The 13,243-nt window shown below is 44.5% G+C and overlaps 1 protein-coding gene across 1 annotated transcript; it reads left to right on the top strand.

The window, feature by feature from the left end:
• Positions 1-3,540: 3,540 nt before the first annotated feature.
• Positions 3,541-5,959, top strand: LOC106149886 (putative uncharacterized protein FLJ37770; the record flags this gene model as incomplete). The annotated part of the gene is given in 1 exon segment (XM_013520564.1): positions 3,541-5,959. A coding segment is annotated over 1 exon segment (739 nt), but the record flags the coding sequence as incomplete, so codon positions are not given.
• Positions 5,960-13,243: the final 7,284 nt, after the last annotated feature.

Genomic DNA, 13,243 nt, shown 5'->3' with positions numbered 1-13,243 from the left:
TAGCTCTGTATTTGGCACCTGGGACATAGGGTAATGAGATGTGAGTTCCAAAGAACTTGGTCAGCCCCCACCGAGCCCTCGCATATATTGCCTCTTGTGCTAGCTTCATTTGTGATCTGTAACTTTCTCTTGCAGACATTCCACATTCCTAGCATTGCTGACTTATTGGGCGCTTCATTTGCACAGTTTCACAGACTGCCCTCTCAGGAGCTCCTTACCTGGCCTTCAACAGGCCTTCCTTTGAAATCTGAGGGGAAGCCTCCCTGACTGCACAACTCTTATATTTTGCATGCTCACAAAATCAGCATTACATGGACAATGCCATGGTCTGCTGTCAGTGGGAATGTTAGCTGGGCCCCCTTGGATCTCGGCTGCAGTGGTCTGAGTGCCTGGATGGCTGAGCATTGTGAAATGCATCCTGGAGAAACAATTTATTAGAAAGCCCTTCTGCTGCAGGTATCCCAGGGGTGCTCTTCCCAGATGAAATGTTGACACTTTTGTATTTGATACTTTTACACCCTTGAGCCTTTAAAGGGTGCATCTTGCTGATTCCTGCAAAGGGTGCATCTTTTTGGTCCTTGTACAAAATACTTGGTTTCTTTTTAATGGTGCTAATCACTAAAGCAGATCACAATTCCTTCTGCTCCAACTCTGCACTGGTCTTTGTGGGCCCAAAACTAAGTTTTTCACATTTTTCTGCTCTGCATTTTACTCCCAATTCTCACTACAATCTTGCTAAAAGTAGCGAGTAATACCATCCTGTAGCCTGAATTATCTTGAAATTTCCATTGCCAGATCAATTTTTCCACCACTCTTAATCTCAGTTTCCCACAGTCTCAAGATATATGCAAACTATAGCACTCTAAGGGTTCTCTAGCTTGTATCTCTAAATCTTCCAAAACTCCTCCTGCAAACCAGTTCCAAAGGCCTCTAAACCACGTGTTCAAGAATAGTCACAGCAATGACACCACTCCTGGTACCAATTTTATGTATTAGCATTTTTATTGCTGAGACACAACACCCAACAGCTTAAAAGAGAGGTTTAATTTGCTCATGGCTTCAGTCCATGATTGGCTGGCTCCAAGGCAGAGACATCAGGGCAGGAGGGCTTGGCAAAGCAAAGCTGCTCAGTTCATGGTCGCTAGGGAGCAGAGCAGGGGAACAGTACCTGAGAGGCTGTGACCTTATACAGTACTCAAAAGCATGCCCCGAGGGCCCATCCAGCCACATCCAGGTGATGGGTTCCACGCCTGCCCTCTTCCCCGATGGACGGCGGATGGCCACGGCCGGAGTAGAGATGATTCCGAGGTAGGTCGGTCACACAATCCTGTCGTTGGTCAGTCTCGTTGTGACCAACAGATACATACGAAGAGCAAGTACAGCAAGGAGGCCCACGACCCGAGCGGGACCGCAGGAACCACGAACTTGACCAGCAATCACATCAGCATCAGGGATTGCCCTAGTACGCCGCTGCTGTACAGCGGAACGGCGCAAGGCCGCAGGGAGCTTTTGCTGCGAAGTGAGTAGCGTGAGATCAGATCGAAGGGGTGCTGGGACCGTACAGCGACTGAAAAAAAAAAAAGAAACAACTCACTAACACCTATCCCAACAAGCGACTCAGCGAGCCTCTTTTGGAAAGAGCCCTGAACGCCTGTCTCGCTGCGCCTGCGCACTGATGTCTTCGCGAAGAGAACCAATGGGACGGAAGAGTGGGAGTGCGCATGACGTCACTGCTCAAAGAACCAATGGGAATGAGGAATGGGCGGGCTGTAGGTGGAGAGGCGGTTTCCGGTTCCGCTGGGTCTTTGTCCGCGGTCGTGCTACGTGTCTCTGTCATCCGCAGCGGTGGCGGGCGGGTAAGGGGTGGCTTGCTGGGGCCCCGAGTCGAGCCGCCGGACACGGGGTGTACAGGGCGCGTGGCGCGGCCAGGTCCTTGTGACTCCTCGGCCGGCGGCCGGGGCTCGCCCGCGGGTCTGTCGGAGGTGCCTCTGCGACTCGGCGACTGCCGCGGCCTCGCAGGGAACGCGACCCCGGCCCGGGGGAGCCGTCGAGTCCGGGTTGTGCCGCGCGCTGCTCGCCCGCCGCCGCCCTGCGCGGGGACCGTCGTCCCTGACTCCGGGCGTCCGCGCCGTCTGCTGCAGGGAGGGACGGCGCCCTGGCGCGCGTGCGCGTAGAATCCCGTCTGGTGAACCTGCTTCCGGGCCCCCAGCCGCCGGCCCCCGGTGTAAAGTGGGAGGCAGGGTCCGGTTTCCAATCAGGTCCTGGAGCTTCTTGGGCCCGCTCCCCGGACGTTGAATGCAGTGTTCGGCGTGGTGCGCGTGTTTCGGGACGGAGAGGTCCTACCGTGTATCACAGCCACGGCCGCAGACAGTTTAAGCCCCTTGCTTTCAGCAGCGGTGTCTGGTGTGGGGTAAACAGGCCTTCCTGTGTGTTTGTCCCGGCACATTTAGCGAACTCCTAGGAAGCCTTAGATGTTTCTACAAACTGTTCCATTGAATTGCCTCCTTCGGGGCTGGGGATTTAGCTCAGCGGCACAGCGCCTGCCTGGCAAGCTCAAGGTCGTGAGTTCCATTCCTGGTACCGGAAGAAAAAAACAAAACAAAACAAAAAATGAATTGCCTCCTGCCCATGCAGGTGAGCAAACAGGGGCTTAGGTTTACGTTTTCTGGACAGATTTAAACCAACGTCTGACTGCTGTTCTAAGCATCGGACATAGAGTACAAATACCCAGGTCTCCTTAGCTGTTTACCAGTAGCTCGCAAAGCTATCTAAGACGGGATGCTAACTCTGTTAGGTAAGAGATTCTCAGAGGAACCTACGTGATGAAATGTATTATCTTCCTTAAAAGATTCAAACCTAAGGGTGTGGAATTTAGGTAGTAGCTTCTGAGACTTTGAATTTTGCTTTAGCCAGTGTTAGTGATTTGAAAATTCTGTCTGGTTCTGCCCGCCCCACATAGTGCACTGTCCTCTAAATATATTCTGTAGGCCTATAACAGTCAGGTTGAAATCCATGTTTGTTCTCATTTTAGGCTCTTGCTGTACACCTGTTTGATCAAAGAATACAGTGAATGCCGCTGCTGCGTGCCATTCCACCGAAAGACAGGGGGCTGTTCAATATGAAAAGCATCACACTGAACCTTAGTAACAGTGAGTGACAAGTTCCAGTTGGTTCGGTGCCGTCAGTGGGCTGTGAGCTACAGCTGAGAGGCGTGTTTCAAAGTGTGTTGTAAATCATGGATTACAAACAACGCATTAACATGAAATTTTGTTTCAAGCTGCAAAAAAGTGCTAAAGAAACCCACGAAATGTTAAAATTAGTTTATGGTGATGCTGCAGTGACCAGGAAGACTGTTTACAAGTGGTTCGAGAGATTTCGTAGTGGCTGTGAATCCGTTGAAGACGAGCGATCCGGGCGTCCCTCAACGTCAAAAACCCAAGAGAATGTTGAAAGAGTAAGCGAAATAATTCGATCGAACAGGCAGTTGACTATTAGGGAGATTTCTGAGGATCTGAACATCTCTTACGGTTCTGTGCAAAGCATTTTAACCACAGATTTGAACATGAGGCAGGTGACTGCGAAATTCGTTCCACCTGTTTTGACTGAGGAACAAAAGCAACAACGCTTATCAATTTCGTTGGAGTTGCTAGAGCGTTCTGCTTCGGATTCTGGCTTTTTAAGGTACATCATCACAGGAGATGAGACTTGGGTGTATGGTTATGATCCTGAGACCAAGGTTCAGAGTTCTCAGTGGAAATCACCCAGTGCTCCTCGAGCCAAGAAAGCACGGCAGTCAGGATCCAACATTAAGGTGATGTTGATTGTGTTTTTTGACCTTGATGGCATTGTGCTAGCTGAGTTTGTACCTCGGAACACTACGGTGAACTCTGAATATTACAAGGGCTTGTTAGAGCGCTTAATCAACGATGTGTGTGTAAAACGGCCTGAGAAGTGGGCAAATGGTTTCATCCTCCATCATAGCAGTGCTCCGTATCACACATCGCTTCTGGTGCAGCAGTTTCTGTCCGATGAAAATATCACAGTGTGTCCTCATCCACCTTATTCCTCAGACCTGGCGCCGTGCGACTTCTGGCTCTTCCCCAAAGTCAAAATGGCCATGAAAGGGAAACGTTTTGAGTCAGTTCAGGACATCAAGGAAGCTGTGACAGCGCAGCTAGACACGCTCACGAAGGAGGACTTCCAGAGCTGCTTCACAGAGTGGCAGGAACGATGGGATAAGTGTGTGCAGAGCGAGGGGGAGTACTTTGAGCGGGATTAACGGCAGTGTGTCTTTTTCTGTAATAAATTTGTTTTAATTTAAACATCGTATTTTACAAACGAGCTTCATAACATTTTCCTAATTAATAACCATCTCATTATTTTCATCATTTTTTGTTCATTTATTTTAGCTACTGATTTTTAAACATCATTTCTTAAATTATGTATACCTCTGTTTAAATTTTGGTTTTATGTACTTTCAAATGGTGTAAGATTATCAAAGCTGTGTTGTCCTTGTTATATTTAAGTTAATCATATTTTATGACCTTAGGGCTTTTAGTATTTTTCATATTACCACTCTTGAAAAATCGTGGGAGTCCTCTCTGCTCTAGTCCCACTCCTCTGAATAAAACTTTAAGATGAAACCAACAATATATTTGTTGCCACCCTAGAAAGTTTGTTACTCGTTATGATTTGTGTATTAAAAAGTGAAAAAAAAGGTAAACCAGAATTTATCTACTTTCATCCTTTGATTAACTGTTAAAAGTTGGGCATATAACGCAGAATATAATATGTAACAAATATAATAGAGAATAGTTCTCTTATGAAGCTTAGAATCAGGGAAAACTCATAAAAAATTGTAATTTTTTAAAAAATCACCACCTTGATAACTATTGGAATAATTAGAAGGTGTGATAGTACATTACAGGAGGGTATCAAGTCAAAAGACCTAGTATAGCATCCATGAGGAAATTGAAACATCAGATCTTTAAGGGTGTTAGAGCAGAGAAAAGGCTGAGAGACTGAGATCACTTTATTTTCTGGAAGTGTTTGCTTTCAAGTTAATGGCAAGTCAGTGGGACGCCTTTTGACATTGCACAGTTAGAGTGATCAGGTTTAGGCATTTAAGTTTAGTGGAAGGCCTTAGTATTCGGTTTTGATACTTTGATTTTGTATTTGTTACTCTCAGCCTTCCCTGCCATTTGGAGGTCATGAAACCTATCTTAAGGAGTGGTGAAATTTGAAGCAGTTACTTTCAGAAATTTTCTAAGAAATAAATTTCTTAAACTTACGCATTTTATCAGTGACTGGGGAGGTTGTCTGAAGTGACAGGTGGCTGAGTGCATATTATCACCAGAGGCAGGCTGCCCTCGTTACTAAGCAGAGTTACATTTTGGATCAAGAAGAGTTAGATCTGGAAAAAACAAAGTACCTCACATGTCTTCTGTAGGTTCCTAAGTCCCTTTTACAGTACTGATGAAAAATGTCAACTCTGGAATTGTGGAAGCATGGGGAGAATAACAAAGTAGCAGTGGGAAACCTCAGACTGTCTGGCTTCAGTTTTCTAATCAGTAAGAAAAAAGAGACTAGTGTCTGCCTCTAGACACAGCTTTCTTACACTCAGAGTTTCTGCTGTGTTGCTTCCCGTTCATTCTGTGGTCAAGACAGCTTTCACTGATAGAGGTATTGCTTTCATTTGATTGGGGCTTGTTTAGACACGTAGGTATGTAAGCCTCCCACTCCCTTCACATCCCTCTATACTTTCGTCTCTTGCTAGACTTCCTACCTGCCTTGGGTCATTCTTATGTATGTCCATCTGCACATTAAGTCTTTGAGTTCTGAAGCAAACTAGTTGTCTGTATCAATTAAATATACAAACATTTGTACTTCCTGTAGAAGAAACTAGTCCAATGCTTTATTGCATTCATTAAAAGTACTGAATAAATACTAGTTGATTTAAGTCACCAGTGTCAGGTTATCTTTGTGTAATGCTGATGATGTTAATAACAGCCAGCCTTTAACCAAAGACATGCCCTGTGTTAGACACTATTCTTACTTACTGTGACAACTCTACCCTCAGGTAGAAGGTGAGGCACAGAGGCTAAGTAATTTCACTGGTACGACTGCTGATTGGTGGAGCAGCCTGGGAAACATTTCTGCTGCTAGTTACTGTTGAAGGAGTTAAATACCCACTTCTGGTTTTTTTTTTTTTTCGCCTTAAACTGAAGGCCAAAGCAAACATTTTGTGAGGCAAAAAACTAATTATTTTTCATATTATTGCTAGGAGAGCTGTAAAACTGAAAGAAATCTTTTTCCTAATTGAAAGCAAAATCACTTTAAACGGTGATAGCAAAGCTTTTCTTTCATTAGATTGAATTATCACATTTTTGTATTTTGATGGTCTTGTCCTCTCTGTTTTACAATCTAGCAGTTGAAGTTAAAATCCGCACAGCATTACAAAGGAGGTAACATTTGTTGGTGTTTTAGTTACAGCAAGCCTGTTTAGCACAGAGGACTTGATATAAAATATTATTCAGGGATATCGCATAATTTTCATCTAGTAGTAGAATTTATATTTATTTAGCATCACGGTACTGAAAGTGTCTAATTATAATTTCAATGTTTATATATTTTTTGTTTGGTTGGTTTTTGCTGTGCCAGGAATGAACCCAGGGCTTTGTGCATGCTAAGCAAGTGCTCTACCACTAAGCCACATCCTCGGCCCTTTTCTTTTTACTTTTTTTTTTAAAAAATACTACTAGGAATTATTTTGAGGCAGGATCTTGGCTAAGTTGCCTGGAGTTTAACAATCCTGCCTCATCCCCTGGAGTAGCTAGGATTGCGGGTGTGCTGCAGCATAAAAGGCAGCTTTTGTTTTCACTGTGGTGGAGCGGTGTTGAATGACTGGTTCAATACACTTTGAAAAGCATTGTGCCCATCTGTAGACTCAGCTGGTTGCTTGATCACTATTGTGAAAAACAAACTCCTCAACCAACCATCCGACAATTCTGTCATGTAATTAGTATTTTTTGTCATGTTCAGAAATTAAGCCAGATAGTTCCAAAATGACATTTTCCAAATCAGCAGAGTGGGTTTCAAAATAAACGCGTTCCAGCGGTGTTCCAGCACACACTGTAATCCCAGCGCTCGGGAGGCTGATACAGGAGGATTGCTGTGAGTTCGGGGCCAGCCTGGTTACAAAGTGAGTTCAGGGCAGCCTGAACTGCATAGTGAGACCCTGCCTCAAAAGACAAACGAACAAAAAAGAAACAACAAAAAACAAAAGAACTCATTCCAGAAGCCTTATCATCACTAACAACCTTTGTGGCTCTAGGACTTTAATGTCTGTTGTACTTTTTAAAAAAATGCTACCGTGGGGTACGGTTAGATGTGATTCTCAAATAAATCGTTTTGATTCCATGAAATTACAGTGTACTACATTTCAGCCAGTTATTACTGACGCAGTCATGTGCTCAAGAATGACCACCTTTCTTTCTTTTACAGGGGCGGCTGAATGCTTTTTGGAAGAGTTTTTCCCCTTGGCACCTGGGGGATTAGAAATCCAGTGAGGTCTTGGTGAAATACTGCAGTGCACTTTTCGGTGCTCTTCTGTTTGTGCGATAACTAGACGCCAAAGTGGGGTAATTCATAGGGGGCAGAAATTCATTTCCTGTTCTAGAGGCTGCAGAGTCCAAGGTCAGAGTGCAGGCAGGCTGGTGCCCCTCGGTGTCTTCACGTGGAGAATAAGGGGGGACCAAGTGTCAGAGGCTCCTGGAAACACTTGATGCTGAGGTCCTAACACCATCAGCAGGAAGCGCCCCCCTGGCTTAACCACCTGCTGCAGGCCCCCTCAGCTTGGAGATGAAGTGTCCACGTAGTCTTGGGAAGGACAGGAACATCCAAACCACCGTGCCTTCCATCAGGTCAATGTTTTCCTGTGAGGGAAGCAGCAAGGGAAGGAAGGTAGGGATGGGAAGCGCCTGTTAGCAGTGGAGGGACCGGTGGTAGCTTGGTCCATAACCATACTTTTAACAAGTAGGAAAACACAATGGTTAATTCCTTTTTTGAAAATATTCTCTGACTTCACTTTGTTCATTCAGTGTTTCCAAATTCTAATCCAGTTGAATTCTCTGATCAGCAAGTAAGATGGTAGATACACAAGTACCTTCGTCTGTTTTGTACTGCTGGTCACAGAATGCCACAGCTTGAGTAATTTACGTAGGAAAATGTGTTTCTTAAGAGTTCTCAAGGGTGTGAAGTCTAGTATCTGGGTGCCAGGGTCTGGCAAGGGTATTCTTGGCGTATCACCCCTTGGTGCTGGCCAGAGCCCGAGAGTGAACCCGCAGCCTCTGCACCCGAGCTTCCATTTGCTCCCGAGGGGGACCCCCCATGAGCCCTCCCAGCAGCCCACACCGGCACACTGGGCTCAGATGTCCAGTGCTTGCTCGCCGGGGGCACATTCAAGCCACAGGAAGTGACTAGTATTGAGTCTGAGCGGTATTCCTGTCTTGGACCACAGTTCAAAGACTAGAAGTGTAGTTTCCTAGTAATAACATATTCTCTCTGATTTTGAAATGTTGGTAGTGCTTTAGTCTTGAAGTGTCCTTAGGAAAATAAAAATGCACTGAGTCCTTGGCTGTCTCTAATCTTAAGGAGACCATACCACCTCTTAAAGATACTCAGCTCCTTAAAGGGCTTAAAAATGTATTTGCATATGTGTGTAGGTGTGTGTACATGTACATCCATATATGCAGACATGCATGTGTACATCTACATGTATGTGCATGTATATATGTGTCTATTACGCACATGATAATATTCTAAAGTACATATTTTGAAGGATAAAATGAGCGTTATTTTTACAGAAAAGAATTACAAGGTTCCTTTTTTAAAATAATTTCCTATTAATAGCATACATTTGGGCTACTCAGATTTTGATAAACCTAGTTCTTGACATGGGTAAAGTTGTGCATAAATTATTTATAGCTGTAAATAAAATGAAAGTTGACCAAGAACTCTGGTGATAGAGCAGAGTAACCTCCATAAGCAACAGTTAAATTTCTTAGAATCTTTTTTGTTTCGTTAATGATGCTGCTAGGAGCTATCAGGGCTGCGCATGTGTTGAAAGCGGCACACCTTCAGTGTGCATAGGCATCGCCTGAGGGGATGTTTAATAGCTGGTTTCTTTTCTAAGTACTTGTAGAAAACATAGTAAGGCCCCTTTTTGTGACAGTTCTGCCAGTTCTCTGACCCCTATACTTCGTGGCCAAAACCTTGTCCACCTCGTCCACAGAGTAAAATCAAACAAGAAAACAGCACAAAAAGGCGGATGCGGGGAGACAGTAAAAATACAGGCAACATTTCTGAGCCTTTGCCACTGCTGCCAGCCTTGCCTTCCGTCTGTCCTGGGGCATTTGTCTTCTATCCGTTATGAGATTTTTTTTTTTGGTCTTTTTGAGACAGGGTCTCACTATGCAGTTCAGGCTGGCCTTGAGCTCACTTAGTAACCCAGGCTGATCTCAAACTCGCAATGATCCTTCTGCCTGAGCCTCCTGAGTGCTGGGATTACAGGCATGTGCCACCATGCCCAGCTTTTTTTTTTTTTCTTCTGTTACGAGATTCTGCTGGTAGTGAAAAGCACTTCTGGTAACCTGACTATAACACTGGCACTTTCTATCAGCCTTGCTTAAAAGGTGCAGGATTCGGCCTTGAAGTCACACACAGCCTCCACAGTAGATTGGAGATTGATGTCTCCACAGTAGATTTCTCCAGTCCTGCAATACGGTCAACCCTGTTTTCTGGGGCTTATTCTGCCTGTAACCTATCAGTGACCCCTCCTAGAGTACTGAATGTGCATTTTTCCCTTTTTATTTATTTTGTGGTGCTAGGGATCAAACCCAGTGCCTTTGCCATGCTAGACAAATGCTGTACCACAGCTGCATGCCTAGCCTTTCCTTCATAATTTTTGAGCTGCTGATAGAGCTTGCTTCATTTTTTTAAAAAAAAATCAACCTAATTTTTAGGGTTTTTTTTTTTAAAGACACCTAGAAAAGATGACACTTCCAGAATGTCTTCATTCCATGACTTAGAGTTCATAAGAAAGAAGATAATTCACTAACTACAACTTAAATATATTTTTGAGCCAGATGAGGTGGTGCACACCTGTCATCTCAGCACTTGAGAGGCAGAGGCAAGAGGATTTTTGTGAGTTTGAGGCCAGCCAGGGGTACACTGTGAGTTCAAGACCATTCTGGGCTAAGATTGCTCTTCAAAGCCCTCAGAAAACCCTTGTTGAATTTCTAAATGCTTAGCATTTGTCTTAATTTTCTCATTGCTGAGAGAAAATACCCAACACTCAAGGTGAAAGGAGGAAAGGTTTGCTTTGGCTCACAGGGTTTCAGCTCCAAGGCAGGGTGGCATGGCAGAGGGGCATCATACAGGAGAAATAGTCTACGTCGGGCAGAGGGCAGCAAAGCGGAAAGCACCAAGCAGTGACGCGGCAAGCGACAAGTGACCACAGAAGCCCTCTCTGTGCCTTATATTCTGTCCGGGCGGCCATCATCCTATCCTCACAAGTCGCTGAGCCGCCAGGCCCCTCCGCATCCAGCCGATAGGTCTGCCACCCCCCAGGCCACCTCTCCTGACCCTGAGGATCTGTACTGAAGAGACTGTTGATGTCAAACTGTGGACTCCCCTGCCAGGTGGCTCCTGCACTCCCTGGGACCAGACTTAGCAGGAAGGCTGGCTTTTTGCCCATGTGCCCAGTTGGTATAGGTGTTTGTTCATTATTTTGTACCATAATAAAAGCAGGTAGCTTTCTTATTCTAAGAAGACATCCATATGGTTTTTGCTCTTGAGTTCGGTCCATTGTTATGACCACCACATTGTCATTGAGTCCTCAGATGACCTTGGAACTTCACCACTGAGATTCCTGAAGTCCACTGGAAAGATGCTGAAGTCACATGTGCAAGTCCCTCTCCTCACATCGTGGGCGTGGGAAACCAGTTGCCAGTCTATTTCAAATCCCCTCTGCAGGCAGAAGAGAAATGCACGCTCCCTCTCAGTATGACTGCTATAAGCACCTCTTTGGTCATCAGGACCATTTCCTTTCCTCAGCTGCATACAAATCTGTTTCTTCTAATCTGCCCCTACACTGCTGTTCTGGATTACATCTTCAGATTTGGTGTGCCCTAAACCGTATAGTTATTTTTGTGATTTTTTTCTTTTAAATCTTGTACAAAATAAAAAGTTGTCATAAACCAAAATCACTCTTATGCTGCTGATGGAAATAGAAGATAGGAAATCTTGCAACTGGAAATTCAATTTTATTTCGGGCAGTAGCTCCTTGGTGAATGCCTGGGTCCTCTTGCGATCATCATTGGCCAGTTCTGGACAGGTCCCAAACATGGAGGGGGTGACATGTGTTGCCATCAGTGAATGGCCATCAGGCATTAACTTTAACAGAGAGTGCGTGGAGCAAACTCCTCCAGGGTGCATCTTGAGGTTCCAGTTAATAGATTTTTCCAAGATAAATCAAAGTTAAGCTTATTTTTCTTTGATGTTATATTTAAGGATCATCATGGTCAGTCTTTCATCATGTACTTGCTACCACTTTATCATATTCCAGGCACAAATAATTTTTTTTTCTACTTTCCAAAGGAACCTTAAAGATATTTATTACTCCAACCTATCCACCAATTTCTACCACTTTGAATTGAAAACTAAAAAACAGAATAGAATCTATGTCCCTGAGTAGTTAACTAAAAAGCAAAAAACAAAAAGTAAAAAAATAGAATCTATGTCCCTGAGGATGATGACTATTGCAGAAAACTTAAAGACTTTTCTGGATGAAGAGGTCTAATTGTGTTTGCATGAATTTAAGTTTGGCTTTTCCTTGACAGTAGTTCAAATGTAACCAACTGCTATTCCCTTAAAACTACTTTTAAACTTAGGACTTTATGGATGAATTCTTTAAAGAGAGAAGTATGAAACATTCACCACCACCATGTGCTTCAGAGAAGGCAGGATTGCTGTTCTAGGTTCTGTAATAGTGTAAAGGTCAGTGAGCAAATGTACGAGTTGAGATTGTTGCAATTTTAAGTGTTTGTCGATTTAAAACTATTTTCCCCTACTTTTAACACACCAGTGCTTGTTAGTGAATACAGATGTTTTAGGGTTTCATAACTTTGTCTGGAATGCAATTAGACTTCATATGTGTTTGATGCAGGCAGGCAGTATATTTACCTGGTGTCCCCTCTGTTCATGGCATGGGGCTGTACAGGCTGGATGACCTTTGCCAAGGTCTCTGTCCATGTTTCACACATAACCTGTCCCTTCATCAGTCCTTGGCACCACGCATGCATTGTCACACTGGCTTGTATCTAGATGTTCCCCCAAAGCCTCATGCAGTCATAGGTGGGGCTTTCGGGAGGTTGCTTGGTTATGCATGTGTGATACTGGGATTAAGGGTGTGTGGTACTGCAATAGTTGACTGATTGGTTTAGCATGGTCCTGGGTGTGGCCAGTGGGTTTATACCCTGAGTGGAATAAAAGGGACAGGGAGGTCCACTGACTGCTGCCTCCTGCCTTCCCTGCTGTGGACTGTTTCTCCTCTGCCATGCCACTTGCCTTGGAACCAGCTGACTATGGACTGGAACCTCTACACACTGTGAGCCAGAATAAACCGTTCCTCCTTTAACTTGTGGGTGCTGAGTATTTTGTCTCCTTAATGGGAAAACTAAGACAGTCACAAAGGAGATGTGGACAGGGTTTACTATGCGTCCTCTGCTGTTCTGAATGGCCCAGAGGGACCTTACTAACTTGAGGAAAGACCACCAGGTTGTCAGAGTTTTCACCCCTGGATGTAGGGATTTCCAAACAGAACTTCACATGTTACTTCTCACGTGGCTAGCTTTGTTCATAGATGAGTAACAAGTACCTTTTGATGTGGCTGCAGCAGCCGCGCCTGGTAAGTTCAGCATGGAATGTTGCAGTGACCTCTCATCTAGTTAACAGTGTAAAGCATATACAAAGGTTGGAAATTCCTCTGCTTCTATAAAGAAGATCAAGTAAACATCCAGTGTGTACTCAATGTTAATCTGAGAAGTTCTGGAGTGAAGGTATAGTCTTAGTCATTTTCTTTGTCACTCAGACACAATACCGGACACCAGCAATTTAAAGGAGGCAAGGTTATTTTGTTGCACCCATCCTTAGACGGGTGGCTGGCTCCAAGGCAGGGCAGTGT

This window comes from Chinchilla lanigera, unplaced genomic scaffold (assembly GCF_000276665.1).
Source record: "Chinchilla lanigera isolate Chin_1 unplaced genomic scaffold, ChiLan1.0 scaffold00055, whole genome shotgun sequence".
NCBI classification, from domain to species: domain Eukaryota; kingdom Metazoa; phylum Chordata; class Mammalia; order Rodentia; family Chinchillidae; genus Chinchilla; species Chinchilla lanigera.
The sequence above is the reverse complement of the archived record's forward strand: the minus strand, read 5'-3'. Positions and strand labels throughout refer to the sequence as shown.